General features: G+C 38.9%; 1 protein-coding gene across 2 annotated transcripts in view; it reads left to right on the top strand.

The window, feature by feature from the left end:
* Fshr (follicle stimulating hormone receptor) overlaps positions 1-23,533 on the top strand; it is a 179,514-nt gene that overhangs the window by 69,987 nt on the left and 85,994 nt on the right. For both annotated transcript variants that reach the window (XM_028765153.1, XM_028765154.1), the window contains exon 2: positions 10,295-10,366. In XM_028765153.1, the coding sequence (XP_028620986.1) occupies positions 10,295-10,366 (72 nt within the window). The remainder of the gene's footprint in view (positions 1-10,294; positions 10,367-23,533) is intronic.

The raw sequence follows: 23,533 nt of genomic DNA, 5'->3' as shown, positions 1-23,533 counted from the left end.
AATGTAAACAAAATAAAAGCCTAGTGCCATCACTAATGTTAAAACTTTACCGTTTGAATCTAAAAGCACCACTTTTGGTTTTTGATTTTTGGTTTCTGGTTGTTGGTGTTTTCTACTACATGATCCTACTACAAGCTTGGAAATAAAAAACTGGCAAAGAAGTTACCTCCTCCTACGGTTGCTATAGTTTCTGATCTCAAGTGAGTTGTGTTATGGAGGGAGAAAGATTAGAAGGAAAGGAACTCAATTATATCACCAGTGGCCTGGTGGCCCTCAGGGTGTGGCGAGGACCCAGACATCAGTTACTATTCTCAGGGAGCTACTGTGGGCTCTGCTGTCTCCTGACACTGAAGAGCCCCTCAGCCATCCACCACTCACAGCCTCACTTCTGATACCAATCCAATGTACAGAAAAGGCCAGTTTTTCATAGTAAGCATCTCCATTCTGTTAGGCCGAGGTCTACCTCATGGGAAAACTCAGCTTTGTCCAATTTTCTGTGGTCCAGAAATGTCATCCCCCTAAAAGTAGCTATCCTCTTTGTAGGTCACAGCTGACTCATGTTCTAGTTCCCCTCAAGTAACAGGAAGCACATGTTAACTGCCTTAAATAGTTTTCCTGTTACCGCCCACAATTGCCTTGAACAGATTCAATACCCTGAAGAGATATCAAAGAACATCAACACTTCTCTTCAGAGTCCTCCCTGGGAGATAATGAAACCTACATCTAACTATTTATATTTCCTCACAAAGCCTGAAGGCAACTAATGAACAAATGTTGGCCAGATCTATTCCCACGTGTTTTACAGTAGGAAGCATCCCATGCTAAGTAACAGGACATTTGCAAATACCTTATTATTCTAGGCAGTTGGTATTTATACAAAAGCATAATGGATTTTTATTTAAAAAGTTTAAGGTGAAGGCTCAGGAGAAGTTAGTGGGTAAATATTTTTGATTTACAAATGTGAGGGCTCAAGTTCATATTCTTAGAGCCCACATCAATCTGGCCACTGTAGTGCCATTGTCACCTCAGGACTCCTGTAGTAAGGTGAGATAGTGAGATGCAAGGGTCCTCAGGAGCTCATGGGCCATCTAGCCTGGCATGTATAGCACAAACAAGAAGAAATCTTGTACACGCAAGATAGAGAGTGAAAACTGACATTTGAGGTTGCCCTCTGACCTCCATATTCATGTCTAGCATGCATGTCTATACTTACACATATGCACTCTGTTATATATCGTCTATCCATCTATCTCTCTATCATCCTTTTATCCATTTATTGATCCATGAGTCAAGTAACATATTAAACCTCTATTCCTACTCAGCACATGAGTCTAAGACTTATGAATAACAACAGATATATAACCAATTAGATTTCCAAGTTACTTTAAAATCAATCTGATTATCTGCTGGATCATGGAAAATAGTTGATTCCTGTTCCTTGCACTGTCTTTCCTTCTATTTGAACTGTTTCCTTAGTTTTGTCTTTCTCTTTACATGGTGTCCCTAAAACCATGCTCAGAAAGCTCATTGGGATAAGAATTGGCCTAAAAAGTTGTGAAGCATGAAAGCCTGTGTAATGTGGCATTACAGGGTCAGGATGATGATCAATCCCTTCCCTGTGCATCCTTTGCCAAGCTGTTCTCACTTCAAATGTTCAAAAAAAACCTCGTGTGAAATTCAAAGAACATTGAGCCTAGCGTCATTTACACTTGGGCCATCATTAAAGGGCAGATTTCTCAAAATGAATATTGGCTGTTTTCCAGGCTGCCAAGAAGCTTTTTATGGAATCTCTTAAAACATTCTCCTTCAAGCCAGAAAGGAAAATTAAACTTGGCCAAGGGTGAATGCTCTTCCCAAGATATGTATTAATATGACCAGAGATAGAGTTCAAGAAGACCCTAGAGCTTTCAACATGGGGGTAAAAAACGTACAGCCTACCTACCCCATTTATCACAGAAGGACACTAAGTAGCTTATAAGGTAATTAAAACCTTTTTCTTTTTAGAGCATCTTGGTGACTTGTGCATGCTTGCAGAAATCTTTTGTGTGTATTCTGCCCCTAACAGAGTAAGGTAAATGTGCTACCCCAAAAGCAGGTTGAGCTCTGCTCTAAAACAAATAAATAAAAGATGTTTGGGATACAGCCTAGAAATAATTTCAGTCTTCCAAAGTTGATCATGAAATATTTCAAATACAAATAACATAAAAATATCGATCAAATATCAGTCAGCCTGGCCAGGTGTTAATATTTGATCACCCTTTTTCAGATCTTCGTTAAAATATAGGATATTTTAGAGACTGTGCTGATCACTGCCTTACCTTTTGTTACAGAGGTAAATACTGTGCTTATTCTAGTCCTAGATATTCTCATCTTTTTTCAATTATGTCAGCATCTCTATAAGTTTTGAAATGAAAGCTTCATTATTCAGCTCTGGTGAAGCCATCAGATCTGAAGACAACTATCATTGAAGACATAGTTCTTTAAGCTTCCAAATCCCAAAGATGTCTCATCAAAGAGGAAACAGGAAAGTGTTAAGTAGCCTTGGAACCCATGGAGAGTGTACCCTTCCCTCAGCTCTGAACCCTGCCTCCCATTTCCATAGGAATACCAGGAAGCAAAACATCACAACTGCCCCTCCTTAAGCAACCTGATCATCTGACCTACTGCAAAGATGAGAACATTTCACAGATTTTACACTTTTTTAGATAAAATATACCTCTTCCTGTTGGAGGCCTGCTTTTTGATGAGGGGAAATAGAGCAGGAGTGGAAGTGGAGGAGGGTTGAGGTGGAGGAAGGGACTGGGAAGGGTAGAGAAAGGGGAAACTGTAGTCCAAGATAATATGAAAGAAGAATAAATTTTAAAAAAGATTTTTTTCACGATTCACATCAGTTTCATCACACACATTTTCTATGCCCATTAAAGAAATTAGACTTTTCCTCTCTGTTAATACCCAATTTTATTTGACAGAATTTTATAATATATAGCAATTTTTGAATTCTGGGAAAACTCAATTTGATAATGATTTATTATTTATTTATACGGTAAGGCACATATATTACTGCTGTTATTTCAGGCTGTATATTTATACCAATAAGATTTTCTTAAATTTTTTCAATCTTTTACTATGTCCCTGTCTGGTTTTACTACCAGTTTACACTAGTCGTATAAGATTGGTGAAGGGCATTCTTTTTCTTACTATGGTGGTGTCTTGGATAGTTTATGCAAAACTGGAATTTTCCTATTTCCTTAAAGAGGCACAATACAATATTTTGATGGAAAGTTTTTAAACTATCAATCTAATTTGTTAGTAACTATCAAACTATCTGGTATCTGGTATCTATATGAGACAATTTTCCTAATTCTGTTTTTATAAAAAATTTCTGTGCTGTGTGATATTTTAAAAAAAATGTGTTATTAAAAAACATTCTTAGACTTCTCTCATTTAAAGTCTATCATATCTGTAGTATTTATGATAGACTCCATCCCTGTCCCTGTGTGTGGATGAGTCTGTGTGTGTGACTGTGTGTGTTAGTGTGTGTGTATATGTGAGACTGTGTATGAATATTAGTGTCTGTGTATGTGAGTGTGTGTATGAGTGTGTATATGTATATGTGAGTGTATTTGTGTATTTGAGTGTGGTATGTGTGAATGTATATGAATGTGATGTGTGTGGGGGAGTGAGACTGAGTGTATATGTCAGTGTCTCTGTATGTTAGTGTCTGTGTACGTGAGTGTGTATGAGTGTGTTTTAATGTGTATGTGAGTGTATTTGTGTATGTGAGTGTGTATGAGTGTGGTATGTATGAGTGTTGTGTGTGTGAGTATGATGTGTGTGTGTATGAGTGTAGTATGTATGAGTGTGGTGTGTGTGAATGGTGTGTGAGTGTGATGTGTGTGTGTGTGTGTGTGTGATGTGTGTGTGTGTTAGTATGAGTTTGTATAGGGGTATGTGTGTTAGTGTGTATGAGTACATGTGAGTGTGCTGTGTGTGTGAGAGGTGTGTGTGTTTGTGTGTGTGTGTGTATATGTGTGTGCATTCTGTACAGCATGAATACATTTTATGTCTACACTATTATTCTTTTCACAGAGTGAGTTTCTGGTTTTGTCAGTTCTTTCTATTCTCAGTTTTACTTTATTGATGTTCTTACTTCTTTGCATTGTTTTTCTGTTTAATTCTCTAAAGACTAACTTAAATGTTGCAATGTATTTTGAAGCTATTCTTTTAGTTTTATATTCTTTACTCCTAAAATGAAATTTTACCAACAATAATGATTTTATTTTTGCTCTTGACTTAGCAGAAATCTTCCCATGCCTTTGAAATTAGTTGAATAGAATTAGAGTAACAAATTCATAATAAATAATCAGACATTTCTGATTAAGACAAACTGTATGATAATAAAATTTACAGTGTTAGTAATTCACTTAACTTCAATAAACATTCAAATATAGATGTCTTTAATAATTGTCATAAATGATAAAATTGTGAGGGTTTTAAATTTTTATTTATTTTCATTTTATGGGTGTAAGTGTTTGACCTTCATGTATGCCTATATAGCACCTGTGTGCATGGTTCCTGCAGAGGCCAGAAGAAGGCATCAGATCTGCTGGAGCTGGAGCTATAGATGGTTGTGAACCAGCACATGAGTGCTGGAAATTAAGCCCAAGTGTTCAGGAGGAGCAGGCAGTGCCCTTAACTGATGAATCATTTCTCCAACCCCTAGAATTATGAGAGGAAGACACTATGTTAAACCCTAACTACAAAAATATCCTTGTCAATTTTAGCCAAAAAGCAGAGAAAACCTTAACCTCACACATATAGAATAAAAACTTTATGTAAATTAGGATTAAATTTTATTAATGCAGATACTTCTTGACTCACATCTGAATAAATGCATTTTTAAGTGGACAATGTTGAAAATTAAAAATTTATTTGGGTAGGTAGGGGGAATCTGGGAGGAAGAGAAAAACATAATCAGATATTTTGTAGAAATCTATCTTCAATTTAAAAAATCAAAATCATTACATTTAAGTTAACAAACATAACAGCTTAAGCTGACCTGCCTTGAACATGCTGGAATACTTGCAATGGCCTGTGATTGGACAAAGTCATCTAACCAAAGCCTATTTAATGACAATGTGATGAAAGCTAATGCAATTTTTGAATATTTATATCCAGAAAAGCAGTGCCAATTCATAATAGTCAGCCATCTGCATCCACAGACCAAATCAACCATAAATCAAAAATATTTTTAATGCTAAACCTGTACAAAGCTCTTCTTGTCATGTTTCCCAAACAATACAGTATAACTAGTTATTGTGTATTAGATATAAATAATCTAGAGATGGTTTATGTTGTATACAATACATAAATAAGCTAGATGCACACACTACATATCTTATATAAAAGTACTTAAGCATTCGTGGCTTTTGGTATCCTTGATTGTGTGATGTAGCCTAAAATCAATTGCCAAATGATTCCCAGGAGCAAATGCTGTAAAGTGTCTGCTATCTCCTCCCCCATCCTGATGGCTTCTGTGACCGTGGCTTGCTTTTGTTGCTCATAGTGCTAACCAGCAAGAAAGTAAATTGTTCCAGAACAAAAACAATGTAAGGGAAGAAAGGCTTATTCAGCATAGAGTTTGGAGGAATGGTTCACTGTGGTTGTTTGAATGAGACTGGCCCCCATAGGCTAATAGATTTCAATACTTAGTCACCATGGTGTTGCACTGTTTGAAAAGAGGAAGTGTGTCTTTGGGCATGGGCTTTGAGATTTTCAAAAAGCCTATGCCAAACCCTGAGTCTCTATCTTCCTGCTGCCTATGGATCCAGGTATAGAATTCTCAGTTACTTCTATAGCACCATGTCTGTCTGCATACCACCATGCTTCCTGCCATGATAATGGACTAAGGCTGTATATATGCTTTGGTTTTTCAAAATCTACTTTAATAAGACTTCTTATATGCTTTAATCTCCCTTCTAGCCCACTACCTATTAGAGGTAGTTGAAAGGAAAGGCTAATAGGGCTAAAGCAGACATGGACCTATTTAGAAATAGTTCTTTGGGGTGATTCCAATCTTCATTGTCAGGAAATCAACAGTTCAGTTCAAACAAATCAGCAGTGGTAGCTCAATCCACTCCCAAACACCATTCTCTAATCAGCAATGGCAATTGATTCCAGAAGAAACCCCAAGGCTCTATCAATTGGCACTAGTCCTGGGAAGTGACAAGAAGCCACTGGAATATCACAGGAAGTTCTTTCATTCATTTTGACAAAGTCATGACAAACGATCAATGAAGAAGGCAAGGTGAACCAATACTACAGCATTGTCAATAAGTGTCAGCAAAGCCCAACAAAGACTAGACATCATCAAGGCAAACCAATGCCACTGTCTGTTGAGTTATATTTATACCCTTTCAAAACTTCATGTATCCACTCAAGAATCCACTCCAGCAAAATGTCACATGCTTTTTTTTCAGGAAACTTCCAGAAAAACACCACACATCTGTTATCACTCATGTGTTTGCTTCATTAAAACATCCTCTCATAAAACAGTTTCCAGAAAAATATCACATGACATAACTGAGTCTCCAAAGGAACCAGAAATTTTCACTTCATAACCCTCTGAAACTGTAATCTAGCACCAATCAAAGCCTTCTTTTGTAAAAATTGTAATGGTCACAATGCCTCTTTACAGCAATACAACACTGACTAAGGCATCCACTGTGGTATCAGTGAATCTTGAGGTGGCATGATCTTGAGGCAACTTGCTGTATCATATTCACAGTAAGAAGAATAAAAGCAATTCTAGTTCTTGGTTGGCTTGCTACATTTTAGTCAGTCTAGGACGCCAGCCCATGAAATGCTAACACCAATGTTTAGGTTAGGTCTTCTCATACCAAATATCACAATGTAGATTCCCGCACAGACGTATTGGGGGTGTCCTTCTACATAATTCCTGATCTTGTTACGCTGACAATCAATAGCATTAATCATGTCAGTGTTTTTTAATCATATTGCTTTTTAGTTTCACTTTAACTTCTAACCAGGAATGGAAAGAGGAAGCACAGCCTTGTGATTTTTCTGTTTCAATAATTTAGTTCATCTACTAGTTTCATATGTTGTACACTTAACTCATGAATTTTCCATCTTTTTGTTCCCCATTGTACTATAATAATTTAAATCTAAAAGTTTGTGTGTATGTGTGTGTGTGTGTAGCAACATAACTTTTATATTGTATTTTCTTATATTACTCAAAATCTTTTTATAATTGTAATTTCTTCTTTGACCCATGTATGATTTAAAGGAGTACTGATATTTTGTTTCTGTTTTGATTTTCTTTATGAATATATGTATGTTGAGGGAAAGAAATTCATTATCTTACAATTGATTTCTAAGTGACTTAATAATTTCATTTTTGACAAAGAAACCTGTTCATTTTTACACTAATTTGCTTTGTGACCTAGTATAGGATCAATATTTTTAAGCAATCTTTATTGACTTGGTGGGTTTTCTGACCACTATGAATTCCTTAGTCAATGAGGGGTACTAATTTCTGTTTCTCCATGGTGTGTGTGTGTGTGTGTGTGTGTGTGTGTGTGTGTGTACGTGCGTGCGTGCATGCATGTGTGCACACATGTGTATATGTCTTCCTATTGAATTAAATTTTATAATCTAAAGGAATAATTCCTGCTAAAAAAATTTTTAGTATCTATTTAAACTTGTCTACAAGTATTTTTATTTTACCCTCACATTTGAATGGTAATTTTCTAGTCATGTAATTCTAAATTGGCAATTACTTTTCTCTAATACCTTTAAAGTTGTTTTTAAAATTTTTTCTTATTTTTTTCTTTGAAGATATTTTGTCTTTTTTCTCTCTGTGTGCTTTAAGAATATTTTATCTTATGGATCCACGGTTTTCATGCTCAGATCTCTAGTGATGAAATTTGGTTCCTTTTTCTAAAACAGCTTGAGATTTCTAAATCTGAGGGTTTATAGCTTTCACAAATTATGGTCTTTTTTTCTGGGTGTTATTTCATTGGAAATGCACTGGTCTCTATTTTCTGTACATTTCTCCCAGGAATGTATATAAAATGAAGGAAAAATTAATTCAGAGGGAGAGACAAGGTTGTGCGAAGGAAGAGGAAAAACAGAGGGAACAAGAGGAGAAATGGAGGGAGAAAGGAGGGCATTTATCCTCTGTTATTTCATGGACCAATTAGGCAGCCATATACAAATTCCTTGGTAACCAAATCTGGAAATTCTCTGGAGCAAACATATTGCTCTCTCTATCTTCAAATTCTGGTTTGCACGCACCATTGCTCACAGTAACATCTGGGATTATGTTTCCTACTTTAGATTTTTGAAATTTTTTGATACTTTTGTGCAAGCACAGCCATTCATGTTTAGATGATATGTGTTGTGATTTATTTCTGGAGAAAATGAAAATTAATCTTTTGAGAAACTTTTAAAACTGTAAAAGTTCATAAAAATATGTTCAATAGCAAAGTTCAAAATCCAGTGTGAACCTATATAGCTTCCATTCCAAACAACTATTCAACCACATAGAAGTTCATTGAGATGTATAGACTTCAGATCTGGTGGGGAATTTTGAGTTTGGTTGGTTTGGTTTGGTTTGATTTTCCAATTTTTATAATAATGTTTACAGATTTTTTTAAAAAAGTCTTTCATTATTTTAATAACTTTGAACCATTTAATGCAGTCATAGTCATTGGAATTTTAGAAATCAAGTCTGTTACTAGACACACAGAAGTTGAGTTGGTGTGAGACAGAAGAGTCAGGCCTCTGGAGCAAGGCATCATGACAGTGTTCTTCCATAGGTTCTCATCACAGAGCAGGAGCATGGCATACTCAAGCTCAAGCAAAGGAAGATCAAAAGTCCTGTGCACCTCTCTTGCAGCTACAGAAATGTCTGAAATTTTCAAACCCACACTATCCATGCAAGTTAGCCTGTGGCCAGAAATAGAAAGCAAGCACTGTGGCTTGGAGAATTTCCCAAGATTCATTGCTTTGCTCTCCTGTCAGGTGCTAGTGTTCCTAAAACCTATGTAGAGAGAGCTGTAATGTGCCAGGGACATGGTGAGGTAATGGCTCAGAAGAAAATCCCAGGAAGACAATTATGTGAACATGCAGGCAAGTACACAGATTGTAGACATACTAGAAGCACCACAAAGGAGATTTTAATCAGGAAAGGACACCGTGGGGTATGTCAGGGGATTGTCATTTAACATAGAGAAGTCAGACAAAAAACTAGATGAGAAAGTGAATTTTGAAAGAATGGAAGATACTGAAGCCAGACAGAAGATATGTAGGTAGATTGATGAGGATGAATCTGAAAATAGTACCAAAAACATGCATTGTAAACTCTTGCTATTAATTAGGTTGTTTATGAAACTTTGGAGGAAAAAGAGGTTGGAGAAGCTAGGGAACAGAAAACAGGAAGCTCCTCTGGCTTCTGAATGCCACTGTAAATAATAAGAATTTTTCCCTGAATGAGGTGTGGAACAAGAGCTGGTAGAAGTTGTGTGTGTGTGTGTGTGTGTGTTTTTAAGCAGGAATGAGACTGATATTTCAAACAAAAGAAATGTCAAAAACTGGAGGTAGCTGACACTAAGAGGGAAAACTTTAGAAATGGGAGAAATGATGATGCATTTTTATATCAATGGCAGAATTCAGAAAATGAGGGAAAATAAAAGCAAGAAATTGATAGAAAGAAAATGTGATGTTTGATGTAGTGATTTCCCAGGAGCAAGATGAAAAGATGGAGTGTGGATGGAAGGGACAATTCTTAGGCAGAATCCTGGAGGGCTCGCCTGTGGTATCAGGTGGATTGTCAGGTGAGCTCACTTTGGTGAACTGTGAGATCAGGAGGAAGCTTTCTTCTGCTTCCATTTCCCCACTCCCACCCCCTAGGAATGGGATGCAAGGTCAGCTTAATATGACCTTAACAACGTGATGGTAGCTGATATAAGAAATAGAAGGGGCCTCACACAGATTCTCAGGGCTGATAACCAGCAGACCTTAGCTATGATCCTTGTTCATCTCTGCTACTTTGTTTCTTGAAATATAATAGTAAGACCCTTACCTCTTGTGTTCATCTCATCATACAAAGCGAACCCGGACTAGCAAGATTCTGTGAGGAGGGGAACAATTACAACCCTTATTATTATGGCGGGCACTGCTTGTGTGTTGGCTGTCCCCTAATGTCATTCATGTCACACTCAATTGCTCATGGGTCATAGACTGTAATGCTTTATACACATTCTCTTTTCAGGAGGTTTGTGCTCACCAAGCTTCGAGTCATCCCAAAAGGATCATTTTCTGGATTTGGGGACCTGGAGAAAATGTAGGTATCTGATGCCACTCTGTGAATGTCTCAATTGGACTATGGAAAGTAACCTTGGATCATGTCCAGCATAGTGCTCTATAAAGGTGGTCTATAAATGTTCTATAAAGGACTCTTTATCAAGAGTCCCTTAGCATCAGATTCAAGAAAGCATGGATTAAACATGTTTGAAAAAATGTTTGATGTGTGTGTGTGTGTGTCTGTGTGTGTGTGTGTAATACTCGTTCTTAATCCATAACTAATACATTACAACTATTTACATAGGTTTGCATTGCATCCGATATTGCAAGTAAGATAGAGTTGAGTTATGCAGGAACATATGGAAAGATTTTTCATGTTATATTAAAAAACCTACAGTACTGGTATGTAATACTTGAGCACCTATAGATTTGGTAATTAACAACATATCCTAGAACATCTTTTCCATAGGAAGGACTGCATTTAGAAGTCAGACGATTTGTCCAACATCTTTTACATGTCTTCCTGTCTCCTTTCTCTATCATCCTCCCTGTGAAACGATGATTAAGAACAATTGCTAATTCTGTTAGAATATAAAGGATCACAATAAGCATTTAGTCACTTTTATGGATAGAAAGAGTTGCTCTCCAGAGCCTTCTGAGTAGATATTTCATAAACTAAATCCTTTCTTTTATTCTGCTTACAGCCTTTTATTCTCTCAAAGATATGTTCCTACTAGTTCTGGTCGGCTTTGAATCAAAAGCAAGGCTTAACATCTGTGTTCTCAGCACTCTTTAGGCCTCTGGTTCCCACATCGCGCATGCAAGCAAAGGTCACTGATATACAGACACTTAAAAGTACTAAGAACATTTTCAGGACTGACAGAGAAGTTTCCCATAAAGAAGATATAAGGAGCATCACCTTTTTATTCATGTAGTTTAATTTAGAGTTGGCTCCAAATGGGATTTTCAGGAAGCAGAGTACAGCAGTTAACTCAAAGTGATATCTTACACCTCAAGAAACATGCCCTTTTGTTGAAGGCCTCTGGCCCCTTCTCCCTGGATTTTGGAAGCTCCCTTCCAAAATGTTCTTCACAGTGGCACAAACAGGGTTCAGAACTTCCATGCCAGTAAGTACACTCATAGATGTACTGAGTGGTCAGAAATTGAATATTCAGTGAAAGCCACTCTCCAACTTATATGCTTCTACTGGTAGCTGTTGGAATTCTCCACTTAGTTTTTTCACCTACCTTTAAGCTATTTCTTGATGATTTCTGGGGAAGAGAGAACATAATGTATTATCAAAAGGAACACAAAGTGCTATGTTTCCACAGTTAACTACCTGCTTGCAAGATAGTGGTCAGAGAACTAGTTGATTGCTAGTTTTTACATAAACTGACTGCATAACTTTGAGATAGTCTTTAAGACCTTTACTTTCTTGACTGTGCTTGAGAAAAGGAGTTTTGAAGGAGACCATCATTGTCTTATTAGATGAGAGATCAATTTAAAATGTTCTGTCTTCCAGTGTCTTTACACTGTAAAGATTTTGACCACAAGGGCAGGCACTTATCTGAACATGAAAGCCATAGAGTTTGAGGGGTTTGGTCTGAAGTAGATTGGTGCTCCTTGGTAGATTATTCAACGCCCTGAAAATGACATGAAATATACTAGATGACTATAGGATAATCCTGCCCCCTGCCAACCCTTCTACTTGGGAATAGAACTCCATAAAGAAGAGAAGCAGTTATTAACCATCTATCCACCAGAGGACATAGACAGAAATAATGGTGACCACAAACAACGCACCTTAAAAAACTTAATCAGGCAAAGATGGCTGGCCCCTTACAGGGCACTCAGTATCAGACAGACCATCCTATGGTTAGAGAGCTGGTCAAAGGGAGCTGACATAGCAATAATACAAATGCAAAGCCAAGTGGCTCCCTTTAGTCTCCAGGTTTGCACTCCTTCCATCATCTCACATTCTGTTCTGGTCACTGCTAAGCTCTCATCTTCTTTCTGGATCCATCCTTTTCAAGTGATTCCTTCCTTTACCTTTTAACCCATTTCCTAACCTTAATAAGCACTGGCTTTAGATGAAGCCACATGCCTCCCTCTCCACAAATCTCTTTAATTCACTCTGCAAATGACCAAGTTCACTTCTATCCTTATTAAAAGGAAGAAAAGTAAATACATTCTCTTGAATGCCCTCCTCACCATGCATTGTGCTCTCCTTTCATCAGAAGCACTCTGATAGACCAGTCTCCCCTGTCACCCTGCCTTTCTCCCTTTCAGCTAATCCTTCACCTGCACCTACTTTCTATTTTACTTCAAATTCTTCAAAGGTATATAATTATTCTATCAAAGGTCTTAAATAACAACTACAATTGCCAGATCATATGGCTTAGGAGATGATAGTGAAAACCTGATGAGTACAGCAGGCTTCAGTGGGTCCCTGTCACATGGTTAAGTCCTCAGTGAATGTTAACCACAGTGATAATAGCTGTGATGTGAATGCTACGAAACTCCTGCTAGGATAACTCCTGCCATCTTTCAGGTCTCAGTTCACTTCCACAAGCCTTCCCCAACCACATGTGCCACAGTGACTTTGGTGACGTTACTCTTCTACATGAGAGGACTAATTTTCTTTGTAGGCTTTATTTACCCAACCATCAGCAGTGATGGATCACTACTATACCATTCATTCCTGAAGCACTGAGGCACCAGCTTCCATTTTGTTTTGTGGCTCTTTTCTCCCTCGTACTAAGCACATGTGGGTGTGGGAGACATTTCCAGCTCTAAAGATGAGTTCATAATTTAGGTGGCAGCAGTTTGAGCATCATGTTCTCATAGCTTCCATGGCTGCTAGAGAATTGGTTCTGCAATCGGGGCAAGTCATTGCACATTTTGAGACTTTTATGGGATTTAGCAATTAAAAGATCAACTCTTTCTTCGGGAATAGAACTCCACAAAGAAAAGAAGCAGTTATTACCATCTATCCACCAGAGGTGTAGATAAGGACAAAACTAGTGTAATGGAAGGGAAATCTCAGAGACAGTCCAACTCCTAAGGACACTAGCACCTGAATAAAGCTTCTCCAAAAGCCATTCTTCCTCTCTGACCATCAAGTTAAGTGAACCATGAAATTCCCTTCTTATCCTTAAACCTGTTGAGAGTTTATTCTCTTCTGCCTCTCAGAACAAAAAAAGTCTAGCAAATGATCATATCACTGATTTTGTACATAAATTACGTATTTTTTTAAAATCTTGGACTGTATTTTAATTGTGACTTTGTAATTACCTGTGTCACAACAGATTTTCATGCCCATCTGCATATTGACTCCTTCACTATTGACCGAAACCATTTATATTATTTAGTATATTCTTTTCATATTTAGAAGTCTACTCTTGCCACCTTATACTGATTATGTTTGTTCACTCATTTTTATGTCTGTGCTTATTGTATTTTTATTGTATGTATCTAACTCTGTGCAACATGAATTCAATGCTGCATAAAAATAAGACAAACACATCCTTGTGCTTGTACAATTTGTTCTCCAATAGTATAATTAGAAATTAAATGTTGGGCTGGAGAGATGGTTTGGTGTTTCAGAGCACTGGCTGCTCTTCCAGAGGACCCCAGTTCAATTCCAGCACCCACATGGCAGCACACAACTGTCTGTAACTCTAGTTCCAGGGACTCTGATACCCTCTCACCAATACACTTAAAAATAGTTAAATAAATTATTTTTTAAAAGAATGTCGTATAAGTAAATGTAAAATTGCACAGTGATAGTACTACAGAGAGTAGTGATTTGAGAATATGTAAGTAGAAAGTGTTTATAATAGCAGTTTTCCCTATCGAAAAGGCTAAGGAGAGCCTTTCTGGGACAAGGCTCTAGGGAAATGACATTGGTGTGGAAATCTGAAGCAGAAGGAGTGGCAACCTAAATGAAAGTAACAGACCAGAAAGCATGTTCCAGTCAGAAGGAATAACATGCACCAAAGTCTCATGGCAGGCTGTATGACACTGAATGGATGTACAGAACAGGAGGTGGCACAGCCAAGTAGAACATGATTACCTCTTCAAAGCAGGACCGTCTCCTGGGTTAGGGACCTACCTCGCTATTTAAAGATACTGGTAAAGCACAAGTGTAGGATGGGATAAACGAAGGATGTATGTGTACATAAGAGCAAGAATGAGAGATGACACAATCAGGTATTAATTCAGAAACTCTTGTTCTTGTTGCTGCGATATGGTACATAGCACAAAGCACACCAGTGGACAGGGACAGCAAGAGAGAAAATGTTAAGAGCTATGGTTTCCACCTTCCTCCTCTGTCCCACAGGCAGTAGGCTTCACCATCAGGGCCATTCTGCAGATTAGGAAACAGGTCTACAGAGATCCAATTTTCTGTCTAAGGTAACACTGAATAATCACTAGGACACCCCCAAATGAAACGTGGTTCATGTTTATGGACTTAACTAGATTGTGCAGATTGTCACACATCTTTAATTCCTTCACCCCTTGTATCTGCCCCCATGCTATACAAGCATCTAAGCACCCATCAGCTATGAGAGTGTTAGTGACATCTCCTAATAATGTCGTCAAGCATCTTAGCTATCTAATCTCTATATCTACTTGTGGATTTGGACCCTCATCTCTTCCTCTTGTTAAAATTACAAAAGCGGACTTCTGGTCTGGGCCCGAGCATAGAGCAGGTCACAGGCAGCAGCTCTGTACACAACCCCAGAAAACCGAGAGAAAGAAGGACTCCCAGGAGCTTGAACTCAGGCAGCATCCCAGGTAAAAATGAATCACCCATGATGTCTGCTGTTAGAAGTTCTAATCCAGATGCTGGCCTCCGAACTTATACTACTCAGACCTTTGAAGGACCACTGACAAGAACATCAAACAGCTAGAGATCGACATCACTAATCTGAAGAAATCTCTCGTTTCGCTGTCTGAAGAGACCTCCTAAAATCTCAAAGATCCTTATTGGACTTGATTTACTCTATTACAATAGAAAAGGCTGTGTACAGCTCTTGACTGTGTACAACCCTCAAAGAAGAAGGTTGCCTTTACATAGACAAGGAGGGTTAAAGAGAGCATGAAATAGGTAGTGAAGGCCCTAAGAAAAATCAGAGAAAGAGACAGATGAATGCTGGTACAAGAATTGGTTTTCAGCCTCTCCAAGTTTGTCAACCCTATTTCCTCCCATCTTGGGACCATTATTTGGGTTCTTTTTGCTTTTTTCTGTTGGTCCCTGGCCCTCAAATAGGCGGGCTAACTCTGTGATACAACAGATAAATGAATTGGTAGCAAAACCTACTCAGATACATTATCATAAGTTAGCTATGGAGGACCACGAGACTCAAGATGAGGTTGTTACTTTATACAGGGTGTTTCCAAAACCCATCTCCACCCAACCTAAAAGGAGGGACTTCTGCCCCTAGATCAAGCAGAGAGGGGCCACCCAGAACCCCCTCTGACAGGCAATCTGAATTCTTGCTTAGGCTTTGAGGCTAAGCACTGCAAGGGAATATAAATAAAAGATAAAAATATCTCTCAGGGTTCCCTGAGGGACAAGCCTGACTGCATAGGGGTTGATGTCAAAAGTATCCCCTCTCCAGGAAAAAGACATCGGGACGGGTATGGCCCTCATGCCTCACTGGACAACAACAGGGGGACTGGAGCCATTACAAGGTCCCCTTCAAATACTGGAGGTCAGGCCTCTATCCCACCTTCTCAAGATTAGAATTGCCACAGCCCTTCTATACGTAGAGAAGGGAGGAGATGTCAGGGGCAGCCCTGCTTACACACTGAAGGCCTAAAATCAGCCATAGGCCTAAAATCAACAATAGGCCTGTCATACATGTATACTCATACCAAGTCTTGGGTCTCAGTGGAAAAACATTGAAACAGATGGCTATAAGCTAATGTAAACAGGCAGCTTTTGTGGAAATTTACAAGCCTGAGTAGTCTTAGACCTTGTAAATAGGTAGCCTTGGCAGACAATACCAACTTAGATAAGGACAAGCGAGTCATAGGCAGAGTCATAGTGACTTGTCCCCTGAACCTTCACCCAGCTGATACCCGGTTCCGAAGATATCTGTATTCCCCCTGAACACCCACACTCCAGTGTCATTCCCTTCCCCACATCCTGCCTTTCTGTGTTTATAACCCCTGTGTGAATTAATTACGATTTGAGAAAAAATAAATTATAAAAAAATTTTAAAAAAAATTACAAAAGCTCTGTGCCTTTTCCCATCCAAACAGAAAGGAAAATTAGTATCCAAACTAACCTTGCATATGAGTCTTCCAGGTCCATTATCCTAGCCTTTTTTATTTTATTTATTTTATTTTATTTTATTTTATTTTATTTTATTTTATTTTATTTATTCTTTATTTACTCACTTTACATATCACTCACTGCCCCTCTCCTGGTCACCTCCTCCCACAATTCTTCCCTCCATCCCTCCCTCTCCTTCTCCTCTGAAAGGACATCCACCTGCTTCATATCCCCCAACTCTGGCACATCAAGTCTCTGAGAGGGTAGGCACACCGTCTTCCACTGAGGCCAGACAAGGCAGTCCAGCTAGAAGAACATATCCCAAAGGCAGGCAATAGCTTTTGTGATAACCCTGTTTGAATATGGTTGGCCCAGGGAGTGGAACTATTTGGAGGTGTGGACTTGTTGGAGGAAGTGTGTCACTGTGAGTGTGAGCTTTAAGATCATTCTAGCTGCCTAGAAGACAATCTTCTCCTGACTGCCTTCCGATCAAGATATCAAACTCTCAACTCCTTCTCTCCAGCATATGCTTGTCTGGATGCTGCCATGCTTCCTGCCTTGATGATAATGAACCTGTAAGCCAGACCAAATTAAACATTGTCCCTTATGAGAGTTGCCTTGGTCATAGTGTTTCTTCACAGCAGTAAAACCCTAATTAAGACACCCCTACTCCATTTGTTTGGGACCCACATGAAGACCAAGCTGCATATCTGCTACATATATGCAGAGAGGCCTAGGTCCAGTCCATGTATGTTCTTTGATTGGTGGTTCAGTCTCTGAGACCCCTAATGGTCCAATTTAGGTGACTCTGTTGATCTTTCTGTGGAGTTCCTATCCCCTTTGGGGCCCTCAGTCCTTCCATTTATTCTTCTATAAGAGTCTCAAAGCTTCATCCACTGTTTGGTTGTAGGTGTCTACATCTGTCTGAGTCAGATGCTGAGTGGAGCCTCTCAGAGGCAAGCCATGCTAGACTCTTGTCTGCAAGCATAACAAAGTATTGTTAATAGTGTCAGGGATTAGTGTTAACCAATAGCATGGGTCTCAAGTTGGGCCAGTTATTGGTTGCCATTCCCTCAGTCTCTGCTCCATTTTTCATCCCTGTATTTCTTGTAGAAAGGATAAAAATTTGGGTTGACAGTTTTGTGGGTGGGTCACTCCATTGTGGTTCCTGCCTGGCTATAGGAGGTGGCCTCTTTAGGATTCATATGTCGAATGCTATGAGTCACAGCTAAGGTCATCCCCATTGATTCTTGGGTGCCTCCCTTATCCCAAGTCTCTGTCACATCCTGGAGATCCCCCCAGAACACCATCTTCAACATTTGCAGTGTCCATTCATTCTCATGGTCATCTGGCTTTATCTCCTGACCCTTCCCGCATCTTATTATGAACCCTCCTCCATTCCTCTCGCCATCTCCTGACTTTACCAGCCTGAATTGCCCGAACTCATTAGCTCTATTTTAACAAGCAGTTAGCAGAAAAATGTTATGGGTAAAACGGAAGCATCTCCATTGAAGATGACAGGACCACTGTTCATGCTGTAGCCTTCAACAGCATCCTTATCTCAAGCCTCCCAGCTCTTCTTTTCTTTGGAACTTACTGTGAGAACACGGAAATCGTTAAACTCTCTGCAATGTGAAGTGGCTTTGCAAAGTGCACTGTAAACTGTTTACATTGTTTTTAATTACTTTGGAGCCATATGTCAGCTTGATATAAAGTGTGAAGATTATGCTGAATAGAGTGGGGGGAGTAGGTGACAATGTGGTGATTTATGGGAACCAGAAAAAATTATGTATGGAAATGAGTACAATTTAAAAACACATCTACGTGCTATTATAACACTGGAGGAGGAAGAAAAGCCAGTTTATAACAAAATATCTTTGAAAAGAGGAGCATAATGAATATGTAAATGAGACCAATCAACATCAGCTGAGATATGGTATATGCAGATGAGATGGCAGTGAGCCAAAAAGTGAAATAGCTCCCAAGCCATAAATATGAACCATATAAAATTCATTTGAAATATTCATGATAACATAAGGACAAAAAATATAATCAAGTGATTTATTTGCATATAAAAAACAAGAACACTGCCCTGACACTGCAGCCTCTGCCTCCAGATCATGGGGAAAAGAAAAGTTGATACAACTATAGAGTGAGCACTGCTGCAAGTAAATTAAACCATCTGAGGCTCCTCCCAGTTCTCAGTGCCTGCTGCTCAGTTTGGACAGATGAAAAGAATTGAAGCAAATGTTTTGCCTTCTTGACACTTCCCTATTAGAGCCCTCAGGGCCCTTTCTACCCCTGCCCTTTATTCTTCTTACACTAATGGAGAAAAGCCTTGGTCTCTGTTGCTGAAATTAGCAAGAGAGACTGACCAGTCCATAAGTGTCCATGAAAAATGGGAGGCCAGTGTGGACTGGGTAGCCTGCAGATGGGAAGATTGGTCTGGTACCTCTGAGATGACAGTCAAATTTATCCCCATCTCCAACTCCCTATGGAGTTGCAAATAATCCACATACATGAACATTTTTGATTCCACATTCTATGACAGATGCAAACAGTAACCTTTATAACATTTCCTTAATGATGCTAATATACCCCTAGAATACTTACAGCCATACAAGAAAATCTAATTAAAAACTATAAAGAAGAATATTGTATTGGAAAATAATGTTTTAACTGTTCTACTACATTTGTTTATTGTGTATGTGCATTTATGTAGGTGGACAGAAGCCACACATACACACACACACACACACACACACACACGTGGGGTTACAGGAGTTAGTTTTATCCTTCCACAAAGTTTGTCCAATGGCTTGAACTCAGGTTGTCAGGATTGGTGGCAAGTACCTTTGCTCACCAAGTCATTTCACCAGCTCCACAACCACCATTTTACAGAATTATTCTATAATGTGAGAAAGCTTAAGAAACTGAAGGCTACTAAACCTTCCTTTGGTATCATCTATAACTAACTAATGGAGAGCACTTCTGTGCCTGCAACTATGAACTCTCAGGAACCAAGCTTCCTGTGGTGTTCTGCTGAGCCCACTGAGGAGTGAAGGAATCCTCCTGCTGGGGTGCCTTGCTCTCCATCCCTATTGTGCCAACTTACTTCCAGGTGAAACTTTGCTGAAAGTAACTTAGGACTGAGCATTTGCAAAGTGAGAGTTGCCTGGTAAGTTGCAAATGAACTTAACAGTTGGGAAAAACAAGGGTTGGATCCCTTAAGTTGTCATTATTCACTCAGGTCAAGATGAGTTAGTGTGCAGAAAATGAGTCCTTATGTCATTTTTGTTCTACATAAATGTCCTGAAAATTTTATTTATTGTTTCAACCAAGAACACATATGTTCTCTCCTTGCTGCTCTTTCTGTTCTTGTGGTTCAGAGTTTCCCATAAGTCTCCTTGCTTTCAACTGTTCTAAGAGGGTCCTTAAAATTTACTCCTGCAGTATCTAAAAGCTGCCAAGTTCAGGAAGGTAACGATTTTTATTCATATCCCGGCTTGGGTATTGTTTGCTTTGCTTTTATTTCTTCCACATATTGACAAGAGAATGAGTTGATCTGAAAGGGAAAACAGAGTTCCTAAAATCTATGATTTTGGAGATAATCTCAACTTTTTCATTACAGCTCTCCATACCTCAGTCATTTAATACTTCATCCGTGAGGCCAGAAGTGGAAATTCCTTTGCTGTGACGGATTGCGAAGGGAAATGTAGGGGAAGGATGGAGAGGAGAACCCCACTGTGGATTCTCAAGCTCTCAGTGACCAGTTGTGGGATTTGGTACCTTGCTTGAGACAGCACATTTTCCTCATCATGGCTCCCACCACTAAGATCTTCCACCACCGTTGCCATTTCATTCTCAACATATTAATGTTCTAGTGATTCCTTCTTGTCATTTACATTCAGCAGCTCAGACTTATAAGTGGTGGAATGTGACAGATGCTACTCACGGCACTTTTGGCTTGCCAGAAAGAGCATTCATCTTCCATTCTCTAACCAACAGCCAAGATATCTCCAGGCTGTAAGATTTCTGTATCAGTATACTTCACTCTTCCGACCTTTCTTGGTAAGGCCAGCTGTGGGAGAGGCCATCCAACAGCACTCACAGATACACAAAAAGATAAACTGGCCTCCTTCTTTTCCCTGCCAGTATTTCAGTGTTTGCATCTGTCCAGGGAAGACACAATTAAGGTAGCATGATACTCAAGTTAATAATATCTTCATGCCTCTGCTCTGGAGACTCTTGCTAGTTATTTTTTAATAGGGCAGTATTAAAATAAAGAACATATAGTCTAAAGCTAAGCCCAATCGATGCACAAGCAATTTATTTTTATTTCTTCATTTAGCCCATGCCCATCACATCCGCATTCATCTGGGGCATTTATGACTTAATAAGATGCTTGAAACAATAAAAGACTCACATGGACTCTGGTCCCACTCACCTGCCCTCCCCTCAGCAAATGAACTGTCTGAGTCTAGCACTTCATAACCTCCCCTGCAGTATTCAGATTCACCCTGGCCAGCCCTCACAGAAATCAAATGACCAGGGATGTGTTTTTATAGCTCAGTTCACTTCAGAATTTAAACGGCCAGGGAAAGAAATACACAAGAATGAGAGATAAATATCCAAGGAGCCTATGTGAATATAGTGGAAGTCAACCACTCCAGTGACTCTGAAGCTCTAAAGAGAGTCTGTGCATAGAGACAGCAATTATTGATGCCAAATGTTTTGCAAACATGTAATTTGTACTTGGATGTGAGGGTACTTTGCTAAATTAAAAGTGTGTGCAAATGCAAAGTAAGAGGAATGAGAGAACATGTGCTCAGTTGTCTTAGTGGCATCTCAGCTCAGCCATGCATGGTTCTATCTCTTGCTCTTCCCATATTTCTCCAAAGCACCTAGGATGGGGCTGAACTCAAAGGAGTGAAAATAGCCCTCCAGTTGTCAACTTTCGCCCTTACCTTTTGGTTCCTTTTTTACATTTTAGAGTTACACACACTCACAAACAGATGCTCAGCAATTATGTGGTGGCTCACAACCAACTATAAAGGGATCTTGTGTCCATTTCTGGCCTGCATGTATACATGCAGGCAGAATGCTATATACATAATAAATACATCTTTAAAACTTATTATTCTTATTTTAGACATTTCTCTAACCATATTGAAATATGAGCAATTTATTTTAAAATTACATATTTAAAATGATATTACATATTTAAGTGATATTATGTATGATTTATATGAATTCATACCATAAATAATTATCATACTCAAACTCATTTTATAAGCCAGAGTCCCAACTGTTTTTCTACTTCAGTTTTCTCTCTCTGGAAAGATAACAGCCTGAAGAACTTAATGACCTGGAGGCTCCTCGCTGGTTCCTCTCAGAGAATCTCCCTTTACAAAAAGAAGAGAAAGAACAAAAGGAAAACCATAGTCACTCTAGAGGACTGAATTACTACTAGCTGCAAGACCTTTATCAGTGTCGGACATCTCTAGACTGAATGTTCACATACACATGAACTCTCATATGAGGAAAGGATATTCTTTCTCTAGTCATGATCATAGTGCTTTCAAGATTCATTTCACCAATAAAGGGCAAAGGGACAGCAAACGGCCTGTTGCCTGTCTTCACATGGTTATTTAAAATGTAACTTCATTCCTTCCCTTTAGTCCATTCCTTGTTTCTCTTTATGTGACATGTAACACTCAGTGAAATGAAATGCAATGTGACTTTTTAACATCGTAAAATAAATATTTGATTTGGGAGGGAAAGATAGTGTTTTAGCTCAATACCAAGCCCTACAACAAATGTGTACCCAGCATGGAGAGTACTCCTGCCACTAACTACATGGAAGTGAGGCCAATCTGGAGATCACTGATGGAGGATTTTAAAGGAAAGTGATTTATAGTCTCCAGTCGAAACAAGTACAGAGTGATGGATGCCATCAGCTAATCCATCAAGTGATTCATCAGGGTTGATAGACTGAATGACTGAGACTTCCTTCACTCCTCATTCATCAATGAGGATAAGGCTTGTAAAGCCAAGAAGCATCTTCAAATTGTATATACCTCTTTCTGATTAATGCATATGCTGTGTGTTTGCTCTGTCCTACCTGTGAGCAACTCTAAGAGAAACCACACAAACCAAGAGAACAATGATCTATCCATTAGGCAATAAGGTAACAAATTCCTCTTGGGCACCCAAGTGAATCCCAAACACCAAAGAGTGATTTGATGAAACTAATGTGCTGGCTACTGCTGGCTGTTATAGACAACAGCATAGTCCACGATCTCCAAGAAAGATCACTCCAGAGCTGAAAAGCAATAACAAAAACGATTTGTTGAACCTTATTTTTTAACAGAAACCTTGATGAGCCACTTTCCATGGAGAGAAGTCAAAGTTATATAAATACGTGTTCATACAATTCTGATTTTATTTGTGATGACAGCTGACATGCTGCTATGTTGGTATCCTGCTTTTTATTCCCTCATGCACCAATTATATTCTTAGTATCCCACACCAACCCATTAACAGAAGCTAAGATGAGTAATTGGGTGATTTTCTCAGCATTGAGCATGCCCTTGAAAAAGATGGTTGTCTGATCCAAGCCATGAATAATCCAATGCTTCAGTAAATACATCCATTATTAAGAACTGGCCCAACTTGGCAGGGAGCAGGAAGAACTTGGAGACAGGCAGATTCCCTGAACTCATTGGCCAACCAGCCTAGCCATCCCAGATTTAATGTGGGACCCTCCCTCAAAAATAGGAAGAGAACAATAGAAGAATGCACTGAACAACGACTTCTGCACACCACACATGCACACATAAATAAACACATCCACATATCCATATGGACACACCTCTCTCTCTCTCTCTCTCTCTCTCTCTCTCTCTCTCTCTCTCTCTC

Source organism: Grammomys surdaster, unplaced genomic scaffold, assembly GCF_004785775.1.
Source record: "Grammomys surdaster isolate TR1022 unplaced genomic scaffold, NIH_TR_1.0 149, whole genome shotgun sequence".
Lineage (NCBI taxonomy): Eukaryota > Metazoa > Chordata > Mammalia > Rodentia > Muridae > Grammomys > Grammomys surdaster.
The sequence above is the reverse complement of the archived record's forward strand: the minus strand, read 5'-3'. Positions and strand labels throughout refer to the sequence as shown.